General features: G+C 48.5%; 1 protein-coding gene, 1 long non-coding RNA gene and 1 pseudogene across 2 annotated transcripts; all 3 read right to left on the reverse strand.

The window, feature by feature from the left end:
- Nucleotides 1-3,203: 3,203 nt before the first annotated feature.
- LOC127327769 (uncharacterized) lies at nt 3,204-4,153 on the reverse strand. The gene has a single exon (XM_051354559.1). It carries the CDS (start codon nt 4,117-4,119, stop codon nt 3,373-3,375), a length of 747 nt encoding a protein of 248 aa, XP_051210519.1. The 5' UTR covers nt 4,120-4,153; the 3' UTR covers nt 3,204-3,372.
- Nucleotides 4,154-4,642: 489 nt separating this feature from the next.
- On the reverse strand, nt 4,643-7,685 carry LOC127340117 (uncharacterized). The gene is made up of 3 exons (XR_011750786.1): nt 7,206-7,685; nt 5,043-5,399; nt 4,643-4,918 (listed from the first exon to the last, which is right to left on the reverse strand). It is a non-coding gene; the product is annotated as an uncharacterized lncRNA (long non-coding RNA).
- Nucleotides 5,475-7,195, reverse strand: LOC139835052 (protein ALP1-like; annotated as a pseudogene).
- Nucleotides 7,686-13,127: the final 5,442 nt, after the last annotated feature.

The raw sequence follows: 13,127 nt of genomic DNA on the forward strand, positions 1-13,127 counted from the left end.
ATCTAGCTCCATGTGTATCGTGCAACAAAGACCACCTCTCCGTAGGCTCATGCTCTATCCACTGCTCAAAGTTTTTAATCTGCCTTCCCTGCCTTCTCCTTGTTCCGGGCGGGTCAAATTCGGGCAAGTCGCACAGACCTTGGGGTGCCTCATAAACTGGTGCTTCTACCGCTGTTGTTCCTGCTGCAACGGCCTGCATATGTGCTGCTATGTTTGCATCTCGAGCTGCTTTCCTCTCCACAACTTGTTTCTTCGTCAACTCCTGCAGTTTGCTACGCAAAAATTATACTTCCACCGCTGGTTACGGATGCACAGCCTCTTGAAGACATTCATAAGGTCCTTTTTCCTGAATTGTGTGTAAAAATTGGCCCCCAGGTGGCGCATGCACCAACGGCTCTCAATGTCAATCCATGGAGTTTCTTGCCCAGGCTCTTTCAGTGTCTTAATAGCTTTCAGTATACCTGCATGCCTGTCATGAAGGATGCAAACATTCGGCTTGTCCTTTACAATTGAAATCTTCAACTGCCTGAAAAACCATAACCAGCTTTCGGTGTTCTCACTCTCCACGAAAGCAAAAGCGAGTGGCACGATTTGATTGTTTCCGTCCATTCCAATGGCGGTCAAGATTTGACCCTTGTACTGACCGGTCAGAAACGTGCCGTCGACACATAACACGGGTCGACAGTGTCTGAATGATTCGATGCATACACCGAACGAGAAATAGACTCTATGCGAGAACCCCGTAAGATGGGGACTCCGGCAAAAACATGTCTGGATGTTCACATATGTTCTGGATTCCTCGCTGCAGCGTACGCAGCATACGAACAACAGCGTCGTATGCGTCTCGAAACGAACCAAACCTCATCTCCATCGCCCTCTCGCTTAGCCCTCCAAGCCTTGCCATAAGAAATGGTGTAAAAATGATGCTTCTTAACATTCTTACGTATGGCGTTTACTCTCATGGCTTGCCCTTCCACTATTTCAGTGTACAGCAGCCGGGCTATGAGATTAGACGACAGGTTGCAATGATCATTGAGGATACTTACAAGCTCACAACTGTGCGGCACAAAGTCGCTCACACGCCATATTGTGTCATACTTAGGAACATACCCATGCACCCTTCCGGGACAATTGATGTCCACACATTCCATCGTCACGTATTTTCCAGATGACACGGTTGTTCTCAGCTCCCTCTGGCTCGCCATTGCCCACTTAATTATTGCATCCTGCATATGTCGCTTCGACGGAAACATGGCCCCTACGGCGAGATTGTTACGTGATACTCCCGCTTAGAATCAAGGCCATCATTGATTGTCATTGCGGACGAAAAGTTGTGATTCCATCTACCAGGAATAGGCACCTCCTCCCCATCGTCGGACTCATCGAATCATCATCATCATCGGTTTCACCTTCGTATCTTCCTCTTCCATCCGATTCTTTGTATCCATTTTCTTCGTCACCATCAACCTCACCGTCTTCTCCTGTGTAACCATCACCCTGGCCACTATAAACATCTTCCGCATGGCTGCTCTGTTCAGGCTCGTAACCACCGCCACCGCCGGGTGCTTGACTGCTCTGGCCTGATTCGTAACCACCTCCTCCACTGTAACCGCCTTCAGGAGGCGCTACCTCCTTCGCCACCGGAAGAACTAATGCCACAGGGTTAGTTCCTCTCCTTTCAGATCCTTTTAACCAGCTCACCCACTTAGAGGTATCATCTACAGGCCTCAAATACCACACAATGTTTGATACCGACTTAGTCCACAATGCATGCACACCCACTGTGTGCACTTCAGGATTAAGCCCGAAACATTCTGTCAACCAGTCCTTCACCTGCTCAATTGTCCATGTTCTAGGAGCAGTCATATTCATCTCTACAGATTTAAACTCACTCAGATTAACTCCCATTTCATCTGATCGGACACTGCCCATACCATAATAAAATACTATCTTCACTACATCTGTCATCTTTGCTCACCTAAAAAAAATTCCGTCTGCGTCAACTACTAATACCAGCCCACATAAATACACTAGCACTAAAACCAGCCTACATTAACCTACACAGTTAACACTAATATGGAAAGATTAGGGTTTACCCTTGTAGCGTGAGCAGCCTCTCCAACAGCAGCAGCACGAACAGCACGCAGCAGATCAGCACCACCACCAATCCACAGCAGCAGCTCAGCCCCTTACACCACCATCAACCTCCACCACTTCATCACCATTGCTGCTAAACAGCACCACCAAACGCCTCCAAACCCTAACCCATCTGTAGATCGGGCTTCCCTCAACTAATACCAGCAAAATGGTGAAGTTTTATTGGCTAAATCAGTGGGGATCTGAGAAAACCGGAGTTTTTGGAGCTCTTCTCGTGTGTAGCCGACGAACAGCCAGAGGAAGAAGAAAAGAGGAAGGAAGAAGAAAGAGAACGGCGTCGTGGGAGCGTCTGCGGGCCGGCAGAAAAAGCCATGCACGGTCGGCCCACAGTCGACCGATCGGTCGGCTGCTGACCGATAAGGTCTGGCGCCTGGCCCCGCCTGCGACGCATGCTGTAGTCGGCCGGTAGTTGGCCGATCGGCCCCCAGCTGTCCGATCGGTCGGCAGCTGACCGACCAGATCACATTTTTCAAATTTTTTGAAAACGCGCGCTATTCCTGCACTTAAATAAAAAATTCGTATTATTTAAAAAAAATTCGCATGTTTCGGGCACAAACTCGTTTTATTTTGGGCTGTGAAAAAACAAAAATCTGACATTATATAGGCATATAGTGTATGTATAGTCTATCAGAAATTTATCTTTTTTGTATCTTCCAAAATACAGTGTATTTTGGGCTGAAATTTCTGGCGTGACTGCGGATTGTCTCTATGTGTGTGCCTATTTAATATCAAAAAAAAATTAGAGTTGTGGAAACACAAAAAAAATTGGAGTAATTTTCGAAATAAATTGCAGCAAAGGCAAAAGGGTGCGCTGGTGCCAGGCTGCCAGCCACAGTGGGTCCGTTTTTTTTAATAACTAGTAACTAGTATATCACAGCTTTTTTAGTGCAATTTTATCACATATTGCAGCAGGAGCAAAATAGTCATCTTAGTGCTTAAATTGTACTAGAGACCAAATAAGGAATCAATCAAACTTTATGGATCATGAAAGGTACCAGGGCAAAAATAGGAAGGCAAACTTTTTTTTTTTGAGCTCGGAAGGTAAACTTAAGACAGGACCAAATAAAGAATTCTCTCTAGTACCTATTCTCAACGCCCAACATAATTAAGAGGGACACCTAAATATTTGGCAGGGATTTCCCCCTCGGCACAAGTAAAAAAATTAACTTGTATGAAAACTTTGTACATAGTATTTCCCAGCAGAGCAGATCGTCATCAACCCATCATTCCACGACGCGCGATGAACGCCTCCACCTTCCGCTGGAACTCCTCCGCGTCCTCAGTCCCGGGGGCCCACCCCGCCGCCACGTCCCGCGCTGACGCCGACGACCACCGCCTGCGCCCGTTGTCCAACTCCGAACGCCGCATCATCAGCTGCTGTTCCGGGGACGCCGCGCGCCGGGATCCGCTCATCTTCTCCGACCGGCTCCGCCTCGGCGCGCGGGCCTTGCTGACGACGGCGCGCGCCGTCGGGACCGCCGCCGCCGCCGGCTTGATCTCCTCCTCGAAGACCGTCGCCATCTCCCTGCAGGGGAGCACCTCGGGCACCCATGTAGCCTCCATCGCCGCCGGCGCTTCGCTTTCCGGCGTAGGCATCGTCGGAGCGACATATAATGGGAAGCTGGCGGTGGCCGATGCCGCGGGGATCTGTTCCACTTCCACGGCGACGCCGGCGGTGGAGGTGCCCGTGACGGAGTGGCTGGAGGAGGCCGGTGACGGGTCGCGCTCACGCTTGGACAGCACCAGTAAAAGAAGCACGATGGCGTTGCCGAGGACGAACACGAAGCGCGGGCTGAAGAGGAGGCTACCGGCGACGCGCACCGCGGCGGCGGCGGCGGCGGACGGTGCGCGCGAGGAGGTCCAGGAGAGGAGCGCCAGCAGGGCGAGTAGCTCCCCCGCTCGCAGCATCCGGAAGAGGAGGCGTAGGCGAAGCGCTGCTCCGGTGGCGGCCATGGCGGACATGCAGATGGAGTGGACGAAGCGGTGGTTCTTGGAGGTTTAGGGTGTGTTTGGTAGACTGACTCACCTTGCCAGCCATATCTCTCCTCATACAAGCTCACCTTAGCTTAGCTGAGCAGAGATATTGATACTGTGTTTGGTAGCCTGTGTCTGTTCAACCAAGCTGAGGTGAGATGTTGTTTGGTAGAGTGTGGCTATGTAACTAGGCTGAGCTGAGATTTGTTTGTTTGGTAGACTGTGTCTGATTATGTCTCCATCTTGACAAACGCCATGACAATTTATGAAACATTTCAGCAAAGACATCAAATTTATGAAACATTTAAGTAGAATATTTGAAAAACAACATCATAAATAATATTTGAACACATATTGCAAGATTTAAAATACGTCGATGTTCCAAAATAACTTTATATCACCAAGTCTGCATGCATACATGCTACCTACTGATCCATATTGCATAAAATAGATATCCATAAGTTATAATTACCATTACAGCATAGATAGTTTTTCTAGTCCCCTTCCTCTTCTTATTTGAGCTAGAAGGTGGTGAAGGAGTAGTTGTCCCAACGCCTTGAACACCAGATTGAAAGTTGGCTTGACCTCCCACAAAACCTTCACCACTTGTGTCTTGGCCCTCCAAATCGATAGTATTCTCTGGACACTCTACCTCGACGGGTTTCCCCAAAGGCTCATTTGACCCCATTGCAAACTTTCCTGTTGCTAGCTTATCGGCAAAGCAAGCTTCCATATACTCGAAGTTGACAAGTGGTGTGTTCAGAAATTCAGCATCCTTAGGAGTGTCCTACAGAACATGTTTCCAACACATTTCAGCAACAATGTACAACAACAGAACTATGATATTTCAGCCATGTGTAATAAGCAACTATGATATTTCAGCCATGTGTAATAAGCTACAGAGGTAATACCTGAGTGTGGCCCAAATAATGTTGCTCGTCTAGAAGAATCATTTTTTTATCATCATCCCAAAGTGCCCCGCTTAATACTCTCAACTTTTCAATTCGTTGATACCTTATCTTCCACTTGCGTAGATGATTGGTCACTTGGGTGGTAGTCACTTCGTAACCGACAAGTTGAGTCAAAGCTTTTGCAGCTTGAGTAATATGTATCTCTTTGAATCCTTTGTCTGTCTTCACACCTTTCGCCGCTATGCCGGCTAGACATCGCATCATGCATGCTGACATAGGAGGGGTCCAAGTCATCACCTTCACGGTCTTCTTGGCTTTAGCACCAACATCCGGAACTTCCTCCACAGATTCAGCCATCTACACCAAACAAATTACATCATTATATAGCAATTTTCAGCAAAAATAACATATTCCAGCAACATAAACACATATTCCAGCAACATAATAACATATTCCAGCAGTAAATATGATATTCCAGCAACATAATAACATATTCCAGCAACATAATGGCATATTCCAGCAGTAAATATGACATTCCAGCAACAAAATAACATATTCCAGCAACATAAACACATATTCCAGCAACAAAATAACATATTCCAGCAACATAAACACATATTCCAGCAACAAAATAACATATTCCAGCAACAAAATGCAATTATTACATCAAGTCACAACACGATACATCAAGTGACAACACGATACATCAAGTCAAATCTGTGCTGCCCCCCTATTCGCCCACATCGCTTGTGCAAATTCGTCTCTCTTTTGTTTCCAAGTAGCGTCATTGTGCTCCACATTCTCCTCCTCATCGTCTTCCTCCGGTTCCCATGTTTCCTCTGGTGGGAAATATTCATCCTCTCCAAATTGAAGTACCCAATTATGGAGAATGGCACAAGCTATCACTACTTTGACTTGGGTCTTGTAAGGATGGAATGGCTTATTGTAAACAAATTTCCAACGATTCTTGTACGCAGCAAAATCCCTCTCAATTGTTATCCTTAGAGAAGAGTGTCTTAAGTTGAACAACTCTTTATAATTTTCTGGATTATTCCCTCCACCATACTCCTTCAAGTGGTACCTTGTTTTGATGCGGTGGAAGGAAACCCGGTTTCACACCATACCCAGCATCAACGAGGTAGAATTTTCCTATTAAATTGCAACTATCAGCTACAACAAGAACTAGTGATAAAAATATTACTAATAGGTTGAAATTATTACCTGGAGGAAGAGACAACCCATCATCCCTCTCCACAGCATCCGCAAGTACAAGGGCATCATGGGCTGATCCCTCCCAACCAGCAAGCACATAGGTAAACTTTAAATCAAAGTCTACCGCAGCCATAACATTTTGTGTAGTGCCTTCTTTTCTACCCCTAAATGCGGCTGAGATATTTTTTGGGACTCTAGCAAGCACATGTGTCCCATCAATTGCTCCAATACAGTCCTAATTTGTAAATACAAGTATTTGTTATCCATGAGTCTTTTCAAAATAACAGTATTTACATTTTTGAAGTGACAAAACAGTTTACCTTGAAGTAAGGATTGAAGCGGTTGTTTTCTTGAATTTTAGGGTGGATTTGAGTGGAGGGAGGACGGATCATCTCATCTCGCAACTCTCCAACAGCATATAGCACCGCCTTAAAATACCTACTAATAACTTCAATAGATCTTCTGAAAGTTGGCTGTAGAGCTCTAAACCTTGTGTTGTGCCCAACTACTAGGAGAAACATGGCTACTTGTTCCTCGATAGAAGTATGGATACTATCTTTCAATAATGACCTCTCTCTAAACAAGGTGCACAAGCGAAAAAACGGAGTTCTTTTCATCCTTAGCTGATTTAAACAATTTGTGTCACTCGAATGATAGATATATCTCAGATTTGATTCCCTAGCTATATCCATGTCAATCCTACGGCCTATGGATATCATCGGTGTTTTCCTAGCTCTCCTTGAGATAAAAACCATGTATGCACCCATTACCGCTGCAAGACCGGCTGCCTTGACAATCAATTGGCGTCGCTTTCTTGCCAAATCATCCATCTAAACAATACAAACAATAATTTCTTCCTTCATACATGCACATGGAATAACATGCACTGCCCACAGCAACAAAAAATACACACATACAACATGCAAATAAAGGCATAGGATGTGGTCATACCTCGGATGCAGGCTGTTGCCGGTGGTGGGCGATGTGGATGAACTAGGGTTTGGAGAAGCTAGGCGCACGTGCTGGAGAGAGGTCGGCGTCGGCAGTCGTCGGTCGTCGGTGAAGGCCGCCTCGCGAGGTAGAGGGAGGAGCCGCGCTCAGCCTGTACCGACCAGGGAGCTCCCGACCTCCATGGGGGCGATTGGGATTTGGTGGTGCCGGGCGGCCTGGACGGGAAGCGGGGGAGCTGCAGGGTGGAGGGCGGCCGGCTGCGGGTGAGAGGGAGCGGGAGCCTGGCCGGAGAAGAGGAGCGGCGGGCCGGCGGGAAGATGGGCGACGAAGATGGCGATGCGGAGGACCGCTTCCGTGACGAGGGAGTGGAAGCGGGGGAGCTGCAGGGTGGAGGGCGGCCGGCTGCGGGTGAGAGGGAGCGGGGAGCCTGGCCGGAGAAGAGGAGCGGCGGGCCGGCGGGAAGATGGGCGACGAAGATGGCGATGCGGAGGAGCGCTTGCGTGCCGAGGGAGTGGGGGCGACGGGGCGACGGGGTTGCGGGTCGAGGCGGATGCGATGCGGAGGAGCGATGGGTGGGGATTCGTTCGGGATGGGTGGGGATATTTTCTGGGATGAGTTCGGCCGAGCCCGGGTGTGAAGCTGGATTTTCCCTTCCCAACTCGGCCTGGCTCACAGCCCGTATTTGCATGAGGTGGGCATAGCCCAGAGGCCTCACCCGACCTGCCAAACACCCAAAATTCGGCTGGGTTGTGAAAATCTGGGTTCACCCGGCCTAACAAACACACCCTTAGCTGATTAGCTCTGCGTCGGGATTTTGGAGGAGAGTGGGAGGTAGCACTTGGCAGAGGCGAGGTGTTTATATAGCCGATTTTCCCGTGGCTTCCTTTTTCCACCATTGTTCACTTTCATGTTTTTCTCCTCCTTGTTTGTTAACATTTCATCGCACGATGACCTGACACTACTACTCTCTCCGTCAAAAATATGTGTTAATATAAATGTACCTACGCACTTAAATGCATACAGGTATATAGATAAAGTTACGACACTTATTTCGAAGAGGTATATACACTTTTAGTCCCACATCTTGTACCGTGGGAACGTTTTAATCCCACATCTTGCAAACTGAGCAGCACTAGTCCCACAACTTGCATCTCGGTAGCATTTTAGTCCAATTTGATGGAATTTCAACGAGTTTGACCAAGTTCGTCCACCTATGGCGTTGCATTTTAAAAAAAATGACCAATGCATATTGTCTCTGGACCGTCAGGTGGTCCCACGTGTACAAACTTGCCACCACAGCACACGTTTATTTCGAAAATGAATCTCAAAATCTGTGGTCACTTATTCCCCAGTTTCTAGTTACCAAATCTCTTTTCTCACGTCGAGCAAACCATACCCGAACTGTTCGCCTCTTGGGGGTTCTCTCTCTGTCCCTTTTCATCTAATTTGTTAGATCTTGTGCATTGTCTCACTGTGATATTCGTAGACCAGCCAGAGATAAAACTCTAAACTCCAGTAGAAGTTTGTTGAGACGGACCAATGTTGACAAGAAAAGAGCACAAAACGAGTAGATTGACCACGGCCGGCAGGACAAGCAGTCGAGGCCGTCCATCAGCGCCGCCGCGAGCGATGGCGTCGACGAGTGTGACTAGCTGGAGCGCAAATGGTTCCGCGAGGAACGGCGTCGAGGAAGGTTACCGTGGCAGGATCCTGCCACAACGGGCAACGAAGTTGCGCCGCCCGGCACGGAATTGTGTGGCAGTGGACGCCGAGGCAGAGCCGCGGTGATGCGAGCAATGGCGGATCCTTGGCACATCGAGCAGGAGAATCGTGGCAGCGACCATAGCTATGTTGGAGAAGGAAACAAAATATGGATTTTAGAATTTGGTAATTGGAATTGTGGAATAACTGTCCAAATGCTTTGAGATTCGTTTTTGCCAGGTGTCAGATGCACGACTTGCTCCAGCCCGTGGAGCGTACGATCTTGGGTCGTATAGGATTTTCTTCCGTGTATCTGGCAGTACAAGTTGTAAGTTCGGATCTCTCCAATGCACTTCAAGATTTTATTATTTGTACGTCTTCTACTGACATGTGGGCCCTCCTGTCAGCCGGTACAAGGTACAAGGTCCCAAGCGACATAGAAAAATACACAGGGTCATTTTGCAAAAATTCTGATACCCAGAACGATTTTGGAGCAACATTTGTATCAAAATTGGTCAAAATAGTAGTAATTTGGTTGAATTGGACTAAAATGTTCCCGGGTTGCAAGTTGTGGGACTAACCTTGCTCACTTTGCAAGATGTGGGACTAAAACCCTCTCACGATGTAAGTTGTGGGACTAAAATTGTATATACCTCTATTTCGAAATAGAAGTAGTGCTAGTTAGATCATCTCCACTCGTGTGCCTCAAGTTATAGCCGGCTCACAGATGAAAAATGCTCGGTGCACGGTGGGGACGGGTACGGCTCCAAAAGCTGGCTAGGGGGCGAGCATGAGCGCAAAGCCGACCGAGACGTCGATGAAGAGGAGGCGGATGATAGCCGTATGCAGCAAGCATCTCGTCGACGTCTCACCAGTGCTTCCATGCTCACTGGCCGAGGAGGGTGTAGCGACCAGAGAGGGGCTCAAGAAACGGGCTAGCTCGGCCTCCCATTTCCGCTGGAAGAACGGGAGCAGCCGACGACTGTTCTCCCCTAGGACGGGTCCTACTCATTTTTAGGACATGAAAACCCTCAGAAACATCACGAGATGTTGTTTGATTGTTCACAACAACATGATCATCGAGAACGAGAGAGGTTTAGGCTTGAAGTGTTTCTATGACAATGTTGGGAGCCGCGTGAAACCACAAAGGTACCCAGATCGTCTTCAAGCTTTTCTTCATTCCTACAAGGAAATTGAACACGGTGCCATGATGAGCAGCTCCAACAAGATCTCATCGATCACCACTAGGCGAGGTGTAGCCTCCAATGATCAACAATGATTGTTCCATTTGTGCATGTGTGACTTTAAATATTTATTTTGACATATGTTCGAAACTATTTTTTATTTATTTGATTTTATGTGACTTGGATAATATTGTAATGTCGATGACCATTTGATTTGAAGTATTTTCTTGTATTTTTTGATTGAATCAATATGTGTATGCTTTGACATGTTAAATAATGAAATGTTGAAAACCTAACTTTTATCGTTTGAAAATAGCTCGCGCAAAACCAAGGTTCCAAACTTGGCCCGTGAAAGTAACGAGTTGAGTATGCGGGCTCCGTTCTGGGCGAACTGTTTTTAAACAGTAAAAATGATTTTCCATGGACCTTTAATTCTTGTTGGCGTGTTTAGAAGCTCCGTTAGAGTTGGTCTTATGTGCTGTTGTGAAAGGAAGATAACGTGGGTTTCCACGAACATGTCGGGCACATTTGGTAGGCTGCATTACCCTTGGTTCGCATCGGTTCAGTAATTTTCGAGTCGTTTGGTTGCCTGGGTCGAGCTGCATTGTTGTACGAACTGGTTCTCAAAGCATCCTCAGGCTAGGCTCTGGAAGAACGCTTCGGTTCAGCAGTTTCCAGCGGTGCAGGCAAATCTTCACCACGGCTGATGCAAAAGGGAATCTTGGGCGCACGCGCGGAGACGAGTATGAAGATGGCGGGAGCTGGGGCGCGCATCAGCGAAAAGCGAAAAGGGAGGCGGGAAGGATTCCGTCTCCTCCCACCATGCCCTATGGCCTATTTCTACCCCGTCCTCCACTCCCCCCCCCCCCCCAAATTTTGACCTCCTCCTCCCGCCGGCATGCAGGTAAGAGGCGCACGCATCTCCTGTCGGCGACGGTGGCAGCGGAGGCGGTGGCAACTACATCTGGGATGCTTCCTCTACTTCTTGGTGCAGCACACATCTTATCCTCCGGTGATGAATGTAAGGAATCCCTTATCCCGATACCGCGGTAATGTTTAGATCTAGGTTAGGAGTTGTCAGATCTTGGATAGGGTTTGGTCTTGTAGAAGAGGTTAGTCCGGATTGAGCTGAGCTATCATGATCTTCCTAGGGTTCGACATTTCCGGTTGCTACTTTGTCTCAAATGTGCTGACCTTCCATGATCTTGCTAGGGTTTGTGCTATTCACAATTGCAATGAACTGATTGTCTGATTTAGGATGATTGTTGGTATGGTTTGTGTTGTCCACTTTAGGCATGTCTTTGCTTGCAAGTAGATTCACGTTATATGTACTACGATGTGTGTAGGATTCCTTCTGTGATGAGTTTAGCCAGGCGCTTGTCTGCATTGGGGACTCTCAGATCCCTTCGCAAGTTCCCGATTCACAACCCTCCTATGACTCCAAGGTGGCGGTCACCCCTCTGTCATCCGTCAATGGGCATGTAGCTGACCTAGTGGCTCAGGTCGCGGCAGAGGTCGCGGCTAGGTTGGCCACCACAAAGAAGAGCAAGAACCGCAGGGAAGCGGGCAGGGCCTTGAAGTCCTCGCATAAAGGGACCGGCACCATGAAATGGCTTCCATTCATGTCCTCCTTCGTGTTGGAGAAGATGTGCAGCTTGACCAAGACCGGAGTGAGGACAGACAGGGGATTCAAGGAGGCCCATCTCACTACTGTGGCGAAGGGTCTGTTTGACAATTGTGGTGTCTCGACGTGCTCCACTCAGGTGTACAACCACCCGAGGAAGTGGAGGTAGAGGTGGCTCACCATTAGCAGGCTCCGCGATCTAAGCGGGGCTCAGTGGTGCGAGGATATCAAATGCATCATCCTTGAGGGTGAGCACTACTGCGGGCACGTCACGGTAAGCACACTCAGTCCACCTCACTAACTCTTTTGATCAGCCACGAGCAGAACTAACAACATTGTCCCTTCGTATTGTATGATCACACAAAGGACGCGGAGTTCCTGAATGTGCCTATTGCCAACTACAACGAGATGCATACCATATTCTCTTTCGGCCTCGCCACCGGCAAGTACGCCATGGGATCTAGTGAGCCCCTCGGCTCGGCTGCAGCAAATCCTTTACCTGAGGATGCTCACACCCAGGAGTCCGACACGATCAACCTCGATGGGCCACCTGAGAAGGCTGCCGATGCGCCTGAGAAGGTGACAGCCGGCAAGAGGAAGATAGGCTCCTTCGCCGATGACGAGCTGGTGGCCTTTACCAACATGATTGTTGCTGTGATGGATGTCACACATGCCATCATGGACAACAAGCCCACGGACATGCACCCTGACCTGTACAACACGGTCATGGACATGCTTGGCTTCGCCGAGGATGATCTCATGGCGGCACTGAGCCACCTCATTGACCACAAGGCCCAGGGTTGCAGCTTTGTGGGAATGATCGAGCCACACCGTGTCCTCTGGCTAAGGAACTACCCTGCCAAGTAGAAGATGTAGTGGTGGCCCTGAGGCCGTATGCGAGGGGATGCATGCTTGGAGGTGATGTACTTGATGATGATGATGATGTTGCTGATGATGTACATTTTGCAAGTAGCTAGGGTTGAAAGACATTTGATGGCCCCCTTTTGTAACTATGATGAGGTGGTATATACTTGTTGCGGTCAGAAACCCACCGGCGAGCAACGACGGGCAACACAGTAGAGCCGGGAACAACTTAGGGCTGCGGCTGGCCCTGGTCCCTCCGAGCGACGGCCCGCAAAGAACTCCGGCACGCACGTCCGATGCTGGTGCAAGGGCGTGCCACCTGACCTATACCTGGTCAGGAAGGTGATGGAGATGCCTCGCTTAGTTTCCTTGCATGGCATACACGTAAACATTAAATACGAGCCTCGATCGGCTCTCAGGTTGTCCTGTGAATCGGCTCAAAGAGCCGATCCACCCATGATTCGTACGAGGTGCACGAATATATGGTGGTCCTGCTTGATCAAGATAAAGCTAAAACGATCTACGACGATTTAGGGTTTTCACCGCATA

This window comes from Lolium perenne, chromosome 1 (genome assembly GCF_019359855.2).
Source record: "Lolium perenne isolate Kyuss_39 chromosome 1, Kyuss_2.0, whole genome shotgun sequence".
Classification (NCBI taxonomy): Eukaryota; Viridiplantae; Streptophyta; class Magnoliopsida; order Poales; family Poaceae; genus Lolium; species Lolium perenne.

Excerpts from the sequence above, each read along its gene's own strand:
- LOC127327769 (XM_051354559.1), bottom strand. The coding sequence starts at position 4,119 with ATGTCCGCCATGGCCGCCACCGGAGCAGCGCTTCGCCTACGCCTCCTC.